The sequence below is a fragment of the Platalea leucorodia genome (assembly GCF_965183815.1).
Source record: "Platalea leucorodia genome assembly, chromosome: 3".
Lineage (NCBI taxonomy): Eukaryota > Metazoa > Chordata > Aves > Pelecaniformes > Threskiornithidae > Platalea > Platalea leucorodia.
This window is the reverse complement of record NC_138825.1, coordinates 117,761,821-117,780,161: the sequence shown is the minus strand read 5'-3', so window position 1 is coordinate 117,780,161 and position 18,341 is coordinate 117,761,821. Positions and strand designations below refer to the sequence as shown.

The following is an 18,341-nucleotide window of genomic DNA, read 5'->3' as shown; positions in this document are numbered from 1 at the left end:
TCAGGCCACCCGCTCGGACGAGGCTCGCAAGAGCCACCAGCCAGCAGGGGCTGCCAGGAGCTATATATATCTTGCCTGGATTTGAACTGCCTCGAACCTCCACCGCAAATATTTGGAGGAAGGGGAAGGGGTAAAAGAAACGAAAACATTAAAAAAATTGTCTCAGCAGTGAGAAAAACTATCAAGCAACGAACGGCAATTGAAAAATTAGGTACTTTGAAAGCTTGGTAACTTTATAAATGACACAGTGTTTCCAGAGCAAGCTGCTCCGGCACTGCTCGTGCCAATCTCCTTTCCTCAACCGCCTGCTCCCGCTTTTCTCTGTGCTAAAGCCGCAGGTCAGGAAAGCCGTGAGCCCTCCTGCCGGCCCCTCCTCACCCGCTTGCTGCACCTCGTCCCCCCAAATGCCAACAGTGAGAAAACCCGCCGGCACGGACCTGCTCCTTCCTCTCCCCTGCTAACCTCCATCTCAGAAACCCCCCGGCTAAGGGTACATCGCACTTAATACATATTTACATTCACGCTGAGGTAGGGAGCCCCATTTTCCTCTCGGATACGCAGATGTAAAGCCAGAGGAGCTCCATGGGTGTCGAGGGGGTTACACGAGACTTACGGGTGCCACGTTCACCCCCCTGAGCTGCTGCCGGCCGCAGCCTGAGGATGCAGAGCAGACCTCAGCAGGGCGAGGATGGAGGGAGGCCGGGGGGGTTTAGCCCAGGGGATATATCACTGTTATTGATGTGCACGCTTTATGCCCTGCTGATGTACTATTTTCTTGAGGGGAGGAGGCTGTTGGACCCTCACCGAGGCTTTCCTGTCCCTTCAAATCATTTGGATCTTGGTAGAGCTCTTTGAGTTGACCCTCCCTCTGCCCTGGCTTGGCTCAGAGACCCCTATGAAAACACCCCTGCCATGGAGGACAACTGGCTTCATATAGAAAAAAAACACGTTTTCCAGCAAGGATTTCTCTCCCCCAAAAGCAAACTACCGTTGCTAATGAGCACTGATGTTTACACACCAACACCTTGACCGCCAGTAAAAACCAAACTGTTAAAAGCAAAATCTGTGCAAATATATCTCTGGTCTGAGCCAACCCAGCCACAAAACTGAAGTTCGGTACCAAATGCCACTGAGGTGCAGCAGAGACGCTTCCCAGAGTCCAAAACACTCCTTGGCATGGCTGCAAGGCTTCTCTGATTTAAAGGCATCATTTATACTCAGCTCCTGAGTTACTAAAATCCTGTAGCTCTTTCAGCATGGGTCAAAGCGCCCCGCTTTACGTAGCAGTCTCCAAGGGCGGCGTTCAGCTGTTTGCATCCATTCCCGGCGGATCTGGGCTCCCTTAATGGAGTGGGGAGAGGCAGGCGCACCGGGGATGGAGCTCACTGGGAAATCGGTGCCAAAGGAAGGCAGGGTGGAGCTTAGCGCTTTCGTAGAGATTATTTGGAAAAAGAAGAACCCGAGCAAAATTACTCTTCCCTGGGGAACTTGGGACCTTTGCTTCTCTCCAGACCCACTGGGGACAGCTGTGTGACTCACGGACTCAACACCGTGTGCCTCGGAAATGGGGTTTTGTGCAGGAAAGGGAGGGCACCCACCGGCTGGTACCTCCTAGGACATCGGCAAAGGGTGGCAGTGCCCGTGCCAGCGCTTCAGACCACGCAGAGCCACGGCATCCCCAGCTAACGCCTTGCAGGGCCGTCCCCGACTCCATTGAGAGCACGAGCTCTACTTCAGACCCAACTCTCGCTTTAGCCTCCAGTTATAGGGACCATCTTTCCTGTCCCCAACAGCACACATAAATCTTTCTGCACTGCAAACAGGCCTGGACCAAATGATTTCAACCTGCCACAGGTTCTCCACCCCCTGCCTTCCCCTAGGGACCCATCATTTTCCCCCCAGCAAAGTCAGGGCAGCGATTTGAAGGCAGCCAGAAAAACTCCTTTAACTCAAAGAAAAGAGCATTCCCACCTCCCCCCTGCCCCACCGCCGCAGCCGGGGGTGATGCTGGCCCGACCCCTCCCTGCTGCAGCCACCGCTCCATCCCCCCCAGGGCACTCCCCACCCCCCGAGACAATTTTGGCCAGACATTTTCTAAAACCTTTGGGAAAGAAGGTGCCAGCTCGGCTTGGGCAAACCAAGTGGATCAGGCAGAGCTCGGAGGCTGAGCTGGCATCCCCCGGGGGCTCTGCGGGGCTGTGTGCCCCCCTCCCCAGGAGGGAGTAGGCAAGGCACGGAGATGGTAGCAGCTCCAAGTGGGGACCCTCGCCCCCCGGCAGCACATGACCCTGGCTGAGCCCCAGAAAACCCAGTGTGGGTAGTGGGGGTCACGCTTTCTTTGAGAGGGCCTGGGGGGGGCCCAATCTACAGCCTCGCTGTCTTGGGGGGGTATCCCCCATCCCTCCCAGGCTCATGCCCAGGGTGGCCCCAGGAAGGCAGGGGACACCTGCTCCGAGCTTGGCTTTTGGAAAGGCACACATCAAAATGTGTATATATATATATATATCTTATATATATATATATTTATACATATAAAATGGGGCAGGGCTGCTGGGTGGGGCAGGGCGGGGAAGGGGAGAGCTGCAGAAATTGCTACCTGCAGCCACACGTCTCCACAACCATGTCCTCATACTGTTTGTAAACCACATTGTTCCCGGAGTCTATGTAGAGGATGCTGATGGGGCTGAGCTTGGAGGGCACGCAGCAGCTAGGGGGGGTGGACTCCGGGTCCATGGAGTTCATCAGGGTCTGGATGATGGCGTGGTTGGTGGGCTCCAGGTGGGAGCGCAGGGGGAAGTCGCAGACCCCCTCGCAGTGATACGCCTCGTAATCCAGGGGGGCGATTATCCAGTCATCCCAGCCCAGCTCCTTGAAGTTCACGTGCAGGGGCTTCCTGCTGCAGCGGGTCTTCGCCTTCTTCCCGTGGCCTCTGCCCCCAGACCGGGCAGCGATGGTGGTCCGTCTCTTCCTCCGCTTGGGGTACGCCTCCTGGCTGGGATCGGGGGGCTCCAGGAAGGGGGGGCTGCCCAGGGCCTTGATCTTATCCCGGATCTCCTTGAAGAGGTTCTCCTTCCTCTGGGTGCGGGAGAAGGCCACGAGCAGGGCTCGCTCGTGGGGCTGCGGCCGGGGCTTGCTGAACCCCAGCTGCCGGGGAGGCAGGAGCCGCCCCGACTGATCCGAGATGATCCTCAGCAAGAAGCACAGCAGCTTGCCCGAGGGAGATCTCTCCCTCCGATCCCGCAGGGCTTCCCAGACATCAAACACCTCCCATCTGGAGGAGCCGGCATCCAAAATGTCTGCAGCCTTGGAGTCCAGCAGCCGAGGCTCCTCGCCCTCCCGGCTTGGGCAGGTGGAGAGGAGGAGGTGGTGGAAGGTGCCTTCAGGGGACAGGGCCAAGCTCCGGTTTTCAGGGAGGGCGCGCAGGACTCGCAGCTCTGCGCCCGTCACCTCCTCCGCCTCGGGCAGGCTGGAGATGTCAAAGAGGTATCGCTGCTCGGGGGCGGACGGGGAGGCATCTGGAAGAGATAAAACGAAAAATAAAAAAAAAAAAAAAGAGGAAAAAAAAATATAAAAACCCAGCAAGCTGAAGCCAAGCTCTCATTACGGAGGCGCAAGGGACACAGAGATAACGGGGGAGATCATCGCCTTGCAGCAAGGCTCGCTGAGCACCCCAGGGCGGACACAGCCCGTGAGCCCTGTGTCCGGGAGCGTCACCCCGGCTGGAGGCACCGAAGAAAAACGGGGAGGAGGAGGCGGAGAGGGAGGGAGGAATCAATTCAAACAAGTGACTTCTCATCAGCCCTCATCCCCGCGTCCCGAGGTGGCTTCTCTGCCTCCTCGCGGGTGTTTCAGTGCCCCCAGCTGCATCACTGCCCCACGTCGCTGTTTTGGCATGGAAAGCCGCATCTGAACATGCATGGCTCAGTCCCATCCCCAATCAGCAGGCTGTCACCAATTTCTTCTGCTCTAAGTGTTGTGTCCCCCCCAGCCCCAGCCATGCTGTAAAATGCTGTGAAAAATCTCATTTTCCCTCACAGGCAGGCACTGGCGCACACACCAGGGACACGGATGCTGTGCCATGGGGTATCCGATAGCCATAGAAGCTGAAAGTGAGCCCAGCTTAAATCTGTCACTATTTTTGGTGGATCCAAAGCCTAAACACAGACTTGCGCAGTTTCTGGCACTGATTAAATATACTCGATGTGAATTAAAAAAAAAAAAAAACAACAAAGGAGGTGGGGTTGGGGAGAAGAGATGAATGAGTTCTGGGAGGGTTGTTTTTTTATTTTCCCGCTCTCTAACAAGAGACCTGATCTGGGCATGCTGCAAACGTTGCTGCTGTGCCCGAGCCCCCCGACCCGCTGCCGGCAGAGCCCTGCACCGCTGCAGCCTGCACCGCCCTCCGGGGGGGAGAGATTCTTCTCCCTGTCATTTGCTGCTGCTGCTGCTGCTGCTGCTGCTATTATTATTGTTATTATTATTATTATTATTATATTATCTTGTTGTTGTTTTTATTATTGTTATCATATTATTATCATCATCACCATTATTATTATCATTGTTATTACTATTACTATTTGAAAAGCAGACCAAAAATTCCGGCGAGGAGCAGATAAGGAGATCCCTTTGAACAGTTTCATCTGGTTTCGTTTTGCTCTGAAACTTCCCGGGACCTGTGCACACTTTCCCCCCGGCTCTCCCAAGCCGGGCACTGCCCACCCTCCCACCGGAGCATCCTCCCCCCGGGTCCCGCCTCGCTCCGCCGCCGTTTCCCCGCCAGCTTTCAGCAAAAATCTCCCTGCAAAGGCTGCCGGCAGGATACGGGCCCTGCTGGGGCTGGGGTTTGGGGGCTGCGGGGGGCTCCGCACCGCCAGCTGCCGCTCTCCCACCCCGGGGCAGCCGGCGACAGGCACGGGGGGAGGCCGGGGCTGCTTTTCAGTTTGTCTTTTCATTTTATTCGATCGGGATTTTATTATTTTTTTCCCCCCAGCCGAGCGAACTTCGCCGGCAGGGCGCAAGGTACATATATATATATATATATATATCTCGTTAAGTGCGTATACGTGTTTATTTGATTATTATCATTAGATCCGCGGGTTTGAAGGGTGTAAAAGAGGGGGGAGAGGGAGAAGGGGAGCGCGATGCCGCGCTCAGCCGGTTTCGGAGCGCCCGGGGCACCGCGACGGGCCGGGCACCGCGGCCGCGCTCCCTCCCCGTCCCGGCCCGTCGCGGTGCCCCACGAATTTTTTCGGGCTGCAAAGGCTCTGACGGGGCTTCTCCCTCTCGGTCCCGGGGATGCTGAGCGGAGAAGCGGCCCCCAAGCCGCTCTGCAAGCCCCGGTCCCCGCTGGCGGGCAGCGCATCAGGTGGCGGGAGGCGCCGAGAGCTGCCCGCACCCCTGCCCGCCCTGCACCTCGCAGCCCGTCCCCGACAGCATCCCCAGCCCCGACTGCATGTGTAACCCCATCGCCACCCCCGACCCGATGCTCATGCATTTATCTCCATCGGCGACACTTTTCCCCAGCTCCAGGCACAAGCCCTTTGCTATCCCCATCGCGACCCCAACCCCGTGCTCACGCACAGCCCTGTTCCAATCCCTGTCCTCATCCCCATCCCCGTGCTCAAAGTAAACGCACAGCCCCATTCCCACCCCCGTCCTCACCCCCATTCCCATGCCCAAACTCACGCACAGCTCCGTTCCCGTTGAACAACCCAGGCACAGCCCCTACCCCGTTAAGCTCCATCTGCCTCCCCGTGCGCTACCCCGTCCCCATCCCGTGCAACCACCCCGTGCTCCAACCCGTGCACAGCCCCGTCCCAGGCGCAACCCCGCGCTCAGCCCAACGTGCAAGCTCCATCGTCTGCGACCGCGGCCCCAAACCCATGCTCAAAGTCACGCACGGCCCCGTCTCCATCCCCAAACCCATCCTCATCGTTCCCAAGCCCCGTCCCCATCCCCAAACCTATCCCCATCCCGCCGGCGGGGTGCCGGCGGGGCAGCGCGTCCCAGCCCCCCTGCCCCACCGCGGGCCTTGCGCGGCGCTGCGCTGCTCGGCGCTGCGCTGCGCGGGGGGATGCGCGCCCCGCACTCACCGCTGCGCGCCCGCTCCGCGAAGCCCGTCACCGTGTCGGCGCGGCGGCCGGGTGCGCGGCGGGCGGCCAGGCGCTGGTAAAGGGCCACCATGTAGTGGTGCGGCACCACGGTGCCGTTGCGGACAGCCCCGTCCCTCCGCGGCGGGGAGGAGAAGGGGGAGGCGGCGGCGGAGGAGGAGGAGGAGGAGGCGGAGGAAGGCGCGGCTGCCGAGGGTCGCTGGGGAGCGGCCGCCGAGGGGCCGCGCACGGCGGCGGCCTCCAGCCCGCGGCGGAGGCGGCAGGCGCCCAGCAGGCAGAGGCAGAGGGCGGCGGCGGCGGCGCGGAGGCGCATGGCGGCGGCCCGGCGCTGGGCGCTCTGCTGCTGCCGCCGCCGCTCCCCGCCCGCTTTTGAACATCGTCTTCGCCCGCCGCCGCCGCCGCCGCCGCCGCGGCCGCCGCCGCCGCCCGCCGCCGCCGCGGCGCCCCCTGCCGGCCGCCCGCCCCCCGCCGAAGCGCCGCCCGCGCCCCGGCCCCCGCCCCGCCTCCGCCGGCAGGTGGGGACCCCCCCCCCCCGGGCAACCCCCCCCCCCGGGACCCCACCTTCCCAGGATCCCCCCCCTCCCGGGACCCCCCCTCCCCGGGACCCCCCCGCGCCCCCCCTCCTCGGGGCACGGGGCAGCCCCTGTTTCGGAGGGAGGAGCCGCCACCCCGCGCCTTGGACGGGCCCCGTATGGCGGGGGACACCCCGCCGCATTGAGGGGGGCGCCACCCCGCCGCCCCGCCGGTGGAGGGCCCCGCTGTGCCCGCGGGGGTGGCACCGGGCCGGGCCGGGGGAGCGCGGAGCCGCCGGAGGAGGGGCCGGGCTCCGCGCTGCTCCGCGCCGCTCCGCGCCTCCATCGGCCCCGGTAATTCCGCCTCGGGAGACCGGCACCGCAGCAAAACAAAGCCCCGGCCGGGCTGCGGGATGATGTTTTCCCTTACCAAGGGTTTCCTTGGTAAAATTCAGATGTTTCCTTGGGTCTCGATTAAAATAACAAAGCGGGGTATTTACTAGGATGTTATTTCAAGTCTCTTAAGTCCCTGGTTATGTCTGTTGTGATTTCTCTGCAAATACAAAAACAAGTGCTGCGATGATTTATTTGAAGGAATGTAGGTGTTTCGCCAAAACAAACACGGCTTTTTTTTCCCTCTCCCCCCCCAAACAATCGCTTCTCACGAGCGTTTGTCACTGCAGCCTCGCAGATTTCTTTCTGCTGTAATTTTACAGGTGCTTTGTCACAGTATCGTGAGCTGGTTTCTAATCCCAACCAGAGGATTTGCTCGGTACGTACACATAGCGCACACATAGCACAAAGCAACAGAGGCAGCTCCCGTGACGACGTCCCGAGACATCCCTGTCCTACGCGGTGCGGGATGGCCGGGCCCGCAGCCGTTTGCACACCTTGCACGGTTCACATGGCACCTGCACGGCCTTTGCGTGGTGTTTGCATGCCTTGCACAGCGTTTGCACGCTTTGCACGGTCTGCACGGGGCCTTGTACCCTTAGCACCACCCACCCAGCAATTTGGGACCACCGGGAGCATCCGACAAGACCTTCCACCCCCTGATGCCCGGCTCCCTGCCGGGGCAGGGTGCTGGCATCCCGGTCGGGTGCCCTCACAGCACCGGAGCAGGCAGCAGCAGGGCTGAGTGCTCAGGGCAGCCCTTCCCAAAGATGGGAAGGCTGAAAAGCATTGTCCTGCCCTGCACCTCTCAATCCCACCTCCACCAGCGGCCCCAGACCCACGGACTGTGGTCCTGATGCCCCCACTGCGGGGCACAGCAGCGCTCCCCTCCCAGTGCTGCCCAGGGAAGGGACCAAAAGGGTGAGCAGAAGGATGGAAGGATGAGGTGATGGGAAGGACTGCCGAGCTTTAGAAAATGGGCAGACAAGTCTATCCATAAACCTCTGGGCTTCTTGCAGTGGTTTCTGGAGCATCCCACCTGGGTTCCTCTCACGCAGCAGCTTTCATGGGAAACAGTGACAGGTTCAAGACTGGTGAGTGCAGGCCCTGCCCTGGGCCACCCGGGTCTGTAGATCCTCCTGCGTGTTGGGGTGTGTGTACCTGCCACACGTGAGGAACCCCAGGCTTCTCCAGATTCCCAGGGACTGGAACTCTCACTGCATTTTTTCTGTATATCTTTTAAAAAATTAAAATTACATTGATGCAACAGACAGCCAGGCTGTGCCCTCTGGTTTTCCTTTCCCCCCAGCTTTTTCACCCCCAGACCAGTCCTCTTCTCAGCCCCCAGTGTGGGCAGCAGGGCCAAATCCCTGCTTGGTGCAAGCCGGCACAGCTGAGCGATAGGTTCCTGCACGGCAGTTCGCACCACACCGTCCTCGTCCCCGCGCACAGCCGCCCCTGCAGCAGAGCCGTGTGCTGCTGGGTGATGAGAGCCAGATCCCTGTCCTCACCGTCTGTATGGGGACCCAAACACGGGCACGCACATACCCACGCAACCCCGAGCGACACGTACACACACGTCTGCACGCCCCAGGCGCACATGCCCGCACCAGCTGGTGTGCACACGCACATGGGTACGCAGACCCAAGAAGCAAATCCTGCCTGGCTGTGCCGGAGGGGAGACGTGAAATCCCTCAGCCCATCCTCTCAACCGCACAGCGTCTATCGAGGTGCACAAGCCCAGAGTTTCCCATCTGTTCTCCATCGCAGCTTCATCTAAACCCTTTTGGGCTTTCTTGAATTTCCATCAGCCCAGCCCAGCCCAGCTGCAGGACCTTCCCAAGCTGCCCCAGCCCTGCGCAGCGGCGCGGCAGCTCCTGCCCCCAGCCCTTCCCCGCTCCGAGGACGGGCTCCTTTCTCTCCCAGTGCAAACCTTTTGCGCATAATTTCACGCTGGCAAAGAGCCACTTTCTACCAGCCCCCTTCCAAAACCAAATTAGCACGCTGCTGCAGCAGCAGAAATTGGAGAGGAAAGGCTGCAGTTTTATTTTACAACTCAATTAGCAAGTTTATACAGAAAAAACACCCATATAACCAAGGGAGATTTTATGTCCGTTGACTTCACCAGCAAATAGACTTGTTCCTCTTGAGGGCACTCCCCATTGCTGTGGGTACAGCGATGTGCTCCTGCCCATGGTGGCCCTCAACCAATGCGGTGACACTGGCTGTGGCCCTGCTCACTTGCTCCACCTCTCTTTGCTCTTACACTTACAAATCCTCCGGGTCCCTCCAGCACAGACAGAAAAACACGGTTCTGAGACTGTCCCATCACCCTGTTCACCAAGTCTTAAATGAACCAGAAGTCTGCCAGAACCTGAGATGAAGATAAAGGGTCACATTTGCCTCTAATTCTTCCCTAAGAGCCTGTCCTGAATAACATGAAGCCAACGGCTGTATGCCCAGGAGGGATCCTGACCCCTGTACCTTAACAGCTCACATCATGTTACTTGGCAGTGTTAGGTTAACGGTTGGACTCGATGATCTTAAGGGTCTTTTCCAACCATGACAATTCTATGATTCTATGATTCTATGTCCCACCACGGTCTCTTCCTTCCTTCACCAACAGGCCTTTCTGGGCGGGTTTTTGGAAAGAAGGGAGCAGTCAGCTCACAAAACCTGTTTTTTTACTGGGACCATTTTGGGGATGCTGATTCCTTCGGGATCAGGAAGGAATCGTTCCTGCCTGGCTGATGCTTGGGCTTGTCCCCTCCATTGCAGTCTCCCTCCTGCTTCTCCCTCTCTTGGTCCCCAGCACTGCCCTGCCTGCCCTCCTGCGTTGTCCATGATGGCTGGGGACCTTTGCCTGTGGAGCACTGATTCATTTCCCTGCGTGGGGTTGAGTCCTGGGCAGGCTGGACTCGCCTGCCACGGCTGCATCCTCTTTTGCAACTGTCAGCAAGGTCCCAGCCTGGGACTCTGGCCCTGCCAGAGAGGGGCTGTCCTACAGATGCTCTTCAGCAAAGGAAAGAAGGGGTATTTGATTTAACCAGAACCCCACCAGCTGTGGAAAACCACTTCTCAAAGGAGGAAACTGAGGCAGAAAGGAAATCCTCAAGCAATAACCATGTACCTGGCGTCATAGCCATGTTCCCAGAGCCCTGTACGTCCACAGGTGTTCACCTCTCCTGTCATCAGCACTTTTTGATGGAACAGAAGTAAACTGCGGTGACAAATCCCCTCCAAGCTTCAAAATTGGAGGTGTTTGTGGCTGTTTCCATCAGCCAAGCCAGTGAGGCTCAACCAAATTTGCAAGTCTTGAGCAAGTTCAGAACAGTCACAACATTGATGCTAGTGGTTATTTGGAAGAATATGTTTTCATGTAGTGACCACACAAGAAGCCTCTTGTGGCTTCACTTAACAAACATCTTCTAGAGAGATGGCTACAAGTGACGGCAAGGCCAGCTCAGCAAGTAACCAAGCAACAGCATCATATTCTTTCCAAATCTTCCAGCAAATCCTTCCAAAACTTACTTAAACTGAAGCCAAGCTGAATTCCTCTTGATTGTCTGCACGGGGATAGCCAGGGAAGATAAGAGAAATCAAGGTACAGACTCCATGCATGAAACATCAAATGGATTCAAAGATCCGTAGGGCTGCTTTCCTTCAGGCCCGGAGACCTTACATCACCGCAATCTGGATGTCTAAAGCTATACTTCTCCCACATCACTTTCTATTTGAACGTTGTACTCTAGCTAAGGGACAGGAGACTTATGGAAATGCTTTGCTGAGAGTTCAACCCTCCTGGAAACATAAAAGCTTCTTGAATTAGACTTTCCATTCCCCTCGGGGAAAATTGTCCTATTCAGCATCTGGTCGACAGGGTCTGGCATAAGGCACCTGAAGATAGCAAGTCAAAACACAGCTGAGTGCTCAGTCAATTTTTAAAAAAGCCTGTTTGCTTTTTGAAAAGAGCAGAGTCAGCAGGTAATTTGTCAATGCACCAAGCCACAGATGCCAAATCAGGGCGATGACTCGCTCCAAGTGGCCTTATGGCGGTAGTCCAGGCTAGCGTCTGGTCAGCGGGGGTGGGATTCACCTTGCTTCATTTTGGCTTCTGTCTCAGTCTAACTAATCACCTTTCTCCCATTAATAGTTGCTGGAAGGAGAGCTGTACGCCCTACAGTGTTAACCGAAGAGCCCAGCTGAGACAGCTGTTACAGAGGTTTTGGTCTTCCCGTGCAGAAAGGCCTCATCTGCCTCTGCAGCCCTGGCTGTCCATGTGAGATGTCACCAGGGGAAGTGCTCTTCTACAGCTCTCCGCAAGCTCTGCTCCATGCTTCCTTATTTTTACACATTTCAGCATTTGACCTCCACTCAGGCCCTTTTTTCTCTCATCTGTCTCCCAGACTATTGCGTTTCTCCCCAACTTCTTGTCCTTCAGCCCCCAGCCACTTAGCGAAGGCTCCTCAGACCTGGAGGTATCAGCCAGTCCCAAAGGGGAGACCCAGCTGGGACAGTGTCTGCCAGCAGGCACCCAAGGGAGCATAAGAAAGGGACCATTGCACACACTACTTCACCCCAATCCTTCCACTTCCCAGCTATTCCCAGGAGACCCCTTCTCGGCCCTCTCCCCATCCCTCCCCAGCCAGCGCGGCTCACAGCTCTCATGTTATTCTTACTTCTCTGCCACTTGAGACAGAGAATTTCTCCATACCAAAACCGAGTCCTTTGCTCTCTATCCCAATGCAAAGTCTGACCAATAACCCCAGTTCTGGCTCACTCCTAACTTTCTGGACACAGGTGTTCACCATTATGAACATGGGAGGAAGGTGGTTTCCCCTCCCCCCCCCCCCCCCAAGTTATCTTCCCATCCTTGGATATCGTTTGTTCCTTGCCAGACAGCTACTTGTGCTCTCTCATTCACTTCAATGCTCTTAATCCCATGCTTTTATTTTCTGCTGTAGACCAGCCAAACAGAGATACACTCTGAAATCCTTAAGTTCAGCCCAATAGTTGTCCATGGTGAGAGGGGTCTGGCAAAGAAAGTCCTGTCCCCAAGAACTGATTTCTCCCTCTCTTTTGGGAACATCACCTTGAGCAGGAATCAACAGGTGGATCCACCCTACCTAAGTGCAGCTACAACACAAGGTACCCAGTTGGAGATGTCAGCTTTGGTGTCCTTGACAGTTACTCTGGGAAGGCCAACAAGCCACGGGGGTCAGCTGAGGCACGCAGAGGGCCAGAGCAGACCTGCCACCCCCTCTGCTTCAGCCCGGTCCTCCTCCCTTCACTCCTCTGTGCCTGCTGCTGTGCTGGGCTTCGAGGAGGAGGAGGAGGTGTGGAGGAAGGTGGGTGTCTGAGTGGGGAAAGGATGTGGTCCAAAGTCCTGTTTGATTGCAACTTTGCATGGCCTGGATCACTTCTCTCAAAGACTATGTCTCTCTGACTGTCTTGCCAGGGCAGTATGTCCTTCCACGACGGTGGTGACGTGGGTGATTTGGACTGGGCACCTGAAAATTGAGAAAGATGCCTCTCACTTAAAAGGCGCCAGAGAGACTAGCATAGACCATGGAGCAAACCAAGCAGCTCATAAACCACTTTTTACCACCACCGTATCTTCTGGCCTCCTGTCCAGTTCTGTATTTTAACCCCACAATTTGTTCTCTCCTTTTCCAGGTTGCCTTTTCCAACCGTTTTTGTAGACATTTCGTGCCCTGGGTCTCTTTCTCCTTCAGCTGTTGAGTAGCAGGAGAAGCTCAGAGGAGAAGAAACCGTCCCACAGGGCCATCCAGAGCCACCTCAGCAGAGGCTGCAGCGGGCCCGAGCATCAGCAGCAAGCTGGGTACCGGGGAGCGCCGGGGCCGGCAGGGAGGGATCACTCCCAGGGCAGGAGCACCATCTCCCGGTGGCGGGATTTACAGCAGCAGGCCTCCGTGCCAGGGCTCCCGAGGCACAGATGGAACGGGGAAAGCACCAGCAGCCTGGAAGACACTCACTCTGGTTTCTCTCCCCTTAGGCTGTGAAACATATGTAAAGCAGCCCAGTACAAGTAAGTGCCGTATACAACAGAGGGAGATGGAAAATTGGCTGCGGACAGGAATACATTATGTGGGCACATCTCATTTTTCTTTGTGCCATGCTGTCAGAGGGACTTCTGAGTGTAAGAGCTGCAGGATCAGCTGTTACAGAGCTTTTACTATAGGTGTGTCAGGTGAAGCTCCAGCTTATTTTGCATTGCTCCAACTCTGTCTCAAAGAGCCCTCAATTTAATAAAATGAGCAAAACACATCTCGCTTAAGGGTCCTTTGCATACGTCAAAACAAGTTTTTTGCCCGCATATCTTCACCTAGATAGATTTATTAAAAGGAGATATATGCAATGTATTAAATCCTGCATTCCCTGCAAATGTATTTAGTGCTCTCACGAAAGTTAAAGGCAGGCCCCTGGGCAGTGACAGCTGCGTGGACAAAGTCACCGATACACGTTAGTGGGTGGGATGTCAAATGCCCTGTTAGCAACGACCTTGCTTTCCTCATACGTTACAGTGGCATGTGTTCACAGCTGCCTATCTATCTACAGCTTTTCGCAGAGACTGCAAGTTGGTATGGACTGTGCTGATGTTAGTATTTAGGTAACCTATGTTTCTGCCTTTAATATTTAATGCAGGCAACATGCCCGCCTGCCTGTTCCTACCTACCCAAACACTCACGTGCAGGTTCAAGCACCTGAGACCATCTCAGATGCTTAAATGTGAGCATCTGGTGCCACCTGAGACATCTGGACCTCCAGTTGCTGCCTCAGAAAAGAGTGGGTCTGTCCTGCACTTTCTGCCTCATCTACCAGCACCATGTGGATGTCTTGGGTGCCCTGCAGCCTGCAGAGAGACCCCAGGTGCCTATTTTAGCACCTGAGCAAAGCACATTCCCTTATGAGATGATCATCAGAATTTAGTAGGAAAAAATATATAAGATGGGACTTTCCAATATTGAAGCAATCCTTGAAGAGCACACCACTGTGTGTGGGTCACTTTGGCAGTGTATGGGCAGCTCTGCCTATTTCTGTGGTTCATACACTGATCCCACCAGGTCAGTAAGTCAAAATATGCCATTTTGGGCTCCTCACTCTGCATCCAGAAGAAAAGTGCAGCTGAAAATGATTTGATATGCTCCTGTATGAAATGAAATGATTGTCCAGCAGGCAGCTGCTGGTTTGCTAACAAGCACTTTGCACTTGGAACAATGAGGTGTTAAATTCTGCCTCTATCCTTTCTGCAGGGCCTCACCCTGCAGCGCGGATTAAGTCTGAGCTGACAGTTTTAATAAGAGCCAAAGGCACAAGGACAGTTAAAGGTTTTCCTGGGCCTTGATGATTTAGTGATATGGAAGCTGCAAGTGAACCCAGCTCTGAATCTTCTCAGTAGTTTTTTCCTCTGTACAGTGATGACTTGTGGATACAGTATTCATAAGACAGGTTGTGAATGTAAAGTCTCATCCCATGAGCTCTCCATGTGGACATAATTGTGCAAGTAGAGCTAGCCACTTAGGCTACATCTACACAGGTAAATTAAATGTTTGTAGGACCACTCTTTGGCACCAAGGTCAGTTGCTGTGGATCAGCCCATGTCCAAATGACTAAACTTGCCTAGCCTCCAAGGCTGATGGCCGTGTACAAGCTGTCGGTTGAGAGTGGTCCCTGGCCTGTGTTAACAACTGAACTGTCCCCAGGAACTGGTCAGCAGAGCCCTAGGCTGAAAACATGCCAGGGATCCTTTTAACAATATGACATTGCTCCCTGGCATCATTTAATTCACTTGTGTAAACGAAGCACTGGAGACCCTGGAAACCAGGGCAGGGTAGCTGATGGGCTTGTGTGTTGGAAACCTAGCTCATTGCCAAAATTGTCTGTAGTCTTGCCTTCATTCCTTCAAAAACTTATTCCAGCAAGGTTGGGGTGCTACTCAACTAACGGTGGCTTTTGTTTCGAAGAAAGAAAGGTGCAGACTCTTGGTATTTGGTGGGGAGCTGAGAAGTTGGCAGCGAGAGCAATGAAGAGCACTACCCTAGAGACGGACCTAAGCCAGCGCTGGCTGGGACCTTGGGACAGCCACACTCCCTTGCATCTTAGCTTTTCCCTCTCTGTAGTAACGAGTCCCTGCCTGCTCTTGCAGGCAGCTTGGGCAAAGGATTAAGGAAACTACAGGCGTATTTCCAACCTTGCACAGGTTGGTATGAACGTTCTTGATGGAGTCTTGGGAAGGAAGAGCACCTTCCATGCAATCAGTTTTTCCACGATTCCTGGGTCTCCCTTTCTATGCCCCAGCTCAGCACAGCCCAGACCAATTCACTTGACTGTGTAATGCTTGGGTAGCATTTATCGTTCTGGTTCTGTAACTGTAGCTTTGACCACCTGAGTGACCGATTTCAGCAGAGGCTCCAGTCATATGAAGAGGGAAAAGATACAGCTCGTTCTAGGACCATCTAGAACAATGTGGCCTCTCAATGAGGCTTCATTTCCATTCTCCTCAGTCTCACTGTTTCTCTCACCAGGTGGTGGTTGCTTTTTCTTGCATTAGAAAGCTGAAAACTTGACTCATGAGAAAAATATCCAAAGTGAGTGCTACACCATTGTACCATAAATGGCTACATCTATCTCTAGAGCTGTATTTTCCTCTGTCTTTCTGAAGGACAATCATCTGTTTCTATAAAATCTCCAACACCCATATAGTATCATTTTAGTAGTTACTGTTTTGGAGGAGTGTGATAAGGAAGCATTTAGAGTGGATTCATTTCACTTGATCTACAACGTAAATGTGAGGTTTGCTAGACAAGCATCAGCTGTACCACTGTTTTGGCTCCAGAGACCATACTGACTTGCTTTTCTGTTACTGAAATAAGTACATACATATTTAATGCTCATGAGGGCACCAACGTGGTGACACCTGCTTCTAAAGTCACGCATTTCAACCATTTAGGCCTCATTCCATTGCCTACATACAGACACTGTAAATTGAGATGTACCAGAGATCCAAGACATCTGCCTGGAGATGCAGACACAGCACAAGACCGACATGAGACCTGCAGCCCTCCAGGCAGCAGCTGGGGGCCATGTGGGATACACCAAGGTCTCTTCAATGGCACTAAACCATAGCTGAACAGCTGAACCGAGACCTGAACACCTAAGCCTGTTGCTACATTACCCCTACAGACACTGGAGAAAAGTAGGCACTTTTAGGGCACAAGTCATCATATCTTGAAGTGAGCACCTGAAACAGTTCCCAGTCCTCCCAGAAATGTGTCCCAGAAACACCCTTTTCTCCACTGGCTGCAAAGCCAGTCTACCAGATCAGCACAGAGGAAGATGCTGAGCAGGTCAAAATCTAATTTTAAACAAGAATAATCTCACTGTGTGTAACTGGATAGGCAAACTGTTCCTGCTTTATAACACCTTTACAATTGCAACAACTAATATCCTCATTAAAAAACACAGATTTCAGAAGCCCATGTCCATGACCTGATGAAACCCAGAGTCTGACTGCCAGCCACTTTCTAAGTAAGAGTCAGAGCATCTGACTTAAAATGTTTGTTGTAAAACATCTGTGAGCAAAACTCAGCTCCTGGATTAAACAGCATTGACCTGGAAAGATGGTCACCTTCCTACTACGGCTGTGTACGAACAACCGGATGACGAGACGGGTTGTACTGGTCGCGCTATGAGACAGAGGCATACTTACAGATCTCCTTGGACAATTGGGTAACTCTAGCCTGGCTTGCTGTCACCAAGAAATGGTTGGGTCATTGTAATTTCTCTCTCATATCATCTGCCAAATTAGTTATGTTGAATTGAAAACAGAGCAGCAGAACTAATGCAACTCAGTTTACCAAAAAAAAAATCTGTATTGTACTTCCCGTATACTTCCATCCCACACTGGAGGCACACAAGAAGCGACTGGCCTACTGGCAAGCCAAATCAAACAGGTATCTGCTGAGCTTATGCTTCAGTCTTTCCCTTAGACGGACGCAAATGCCGGCCTCTCACCTATTGAGCTGCCAGGTTTTTACAATAGTTGGAGGAGCTGAAAGTTGTCCAGCCATCTCCTCTTCTGTTGTATTTGGTTAAAATTGGCCAGTGGGTTATTACAATGTTATTAGGTGGGGAGCAGACAGTTAGACTGGCAGGCATGTGGAGTGACAGACAGAGCAATTGCACACACCTTCTTTTTTTAGGAAGAGATGCTGAAGAATAACATACCAACACCCTCTCGCCTCCCAGCCCCTTCTCTTTTTCTTGCTAATTCAGAAAGTTGAAATTTTTCCACTTGGGAGAATTTCAGTCAGGTCCAGAATCACTCATAAAACGGAGGAATTGTTCCAACAATGTCCCTGAAAAGTTTCCTAATTTTAAAAAGAAATCCAGGAACAAAAGCTGGCCGGGTCTAACCTGACTGCCTCGAACTGTGCTGCGATGGGTAGTTTAGCAGAGGAGCCTGCATCTCCACAAACCTCAGCCTTTTCTTACTCCTGCAGGCAGGATCTTCATAAAGGGAGTCATCTCCACACTTCACACAGGTAAAGAGCAACCAGGAGTCAGCACCAAGGCCAAGCAGACCTTGGGCTCTTGTTTATCTCCAACTAAATAAATTAACATGGAGATAAACACCTCCAGAGCTTTTTTGGTAGGAGTGAGGGAAACCAAGGTAAAGTCCTTGGCAAGAGCTTAGGTCAGGTGTGCGGTGAAGGTGTACTTGAAAAACTTGGTGATATATTTGGAAGTCTACCTGGAAACTTGTGCAATTACTGACTGTTCCTTCACCTTTCCTTGATCTGGGGAAATACTCTTCTCATTGCACCTATGTACAGAGTCAACCTCCCAAAAAACTATCCTTTCTTTGGAAAAAAATAAAGTCTACTGTATCTATCTACTGTAGATGTGATTTCTGAATAATAGAGACTATTTTCTGTATTTTAAGGCTTGGTTTTATTAAACTGGGGCAAACCAGGAAATCTCATCTTTTCTTCCTCACTGGCTACCATGAAATTTATCCATGATTTACCTAGGACCCCCAAATTTAAGAGAGGTGGAATTTTAATTCCAGGGCTGCAGCAGGTCAAGAGCAAGGTTTATCTTTCAGCAGGGATTACCTATGGTTTCTACTAGATTATTCCTGACATGTGGCTCATCATATTACAGGTTAACTGTTTTAAGGGGGGGGGGGCATGAGGCATAATGAAGAACAGCTATATAACTCTCCTCCCTTCTCCCCAGAATAAATCTATCTTGAGTTTAGGAGGTGTGTAGATTAAAAGGCTGCCTTGACAGGCTATCAACA

At 53.7% G+C, this 18,341-nt stretch overlaps 1 protein-coding gene across 1 annotated transcript; it reads right to left on the bottom strand.

Moving 5' to 3' along the window:
• Positions 1-2,592: 2,592 nt before the first annotated feature.
• Positions 2,593-6,423, bottom strand: GDF7 (growth differentiation factor 7; the record flags this gene model as incomplete). Its single annotated transcript, XM_082305946.1, has 2 exons — positions 2,593-3,515; positions 6,093-6,423. The coding sequence occupies 2 exons, from the start codon at positions 6,421-6,423 to the stop codon at positions 2,593-2,595; spliced, it is 1,254 nt and encodes a 417-aa protein (XP_082162072.1).
• Positions 6,424-18,341: the final 11,918 nt, after the last annotated feature.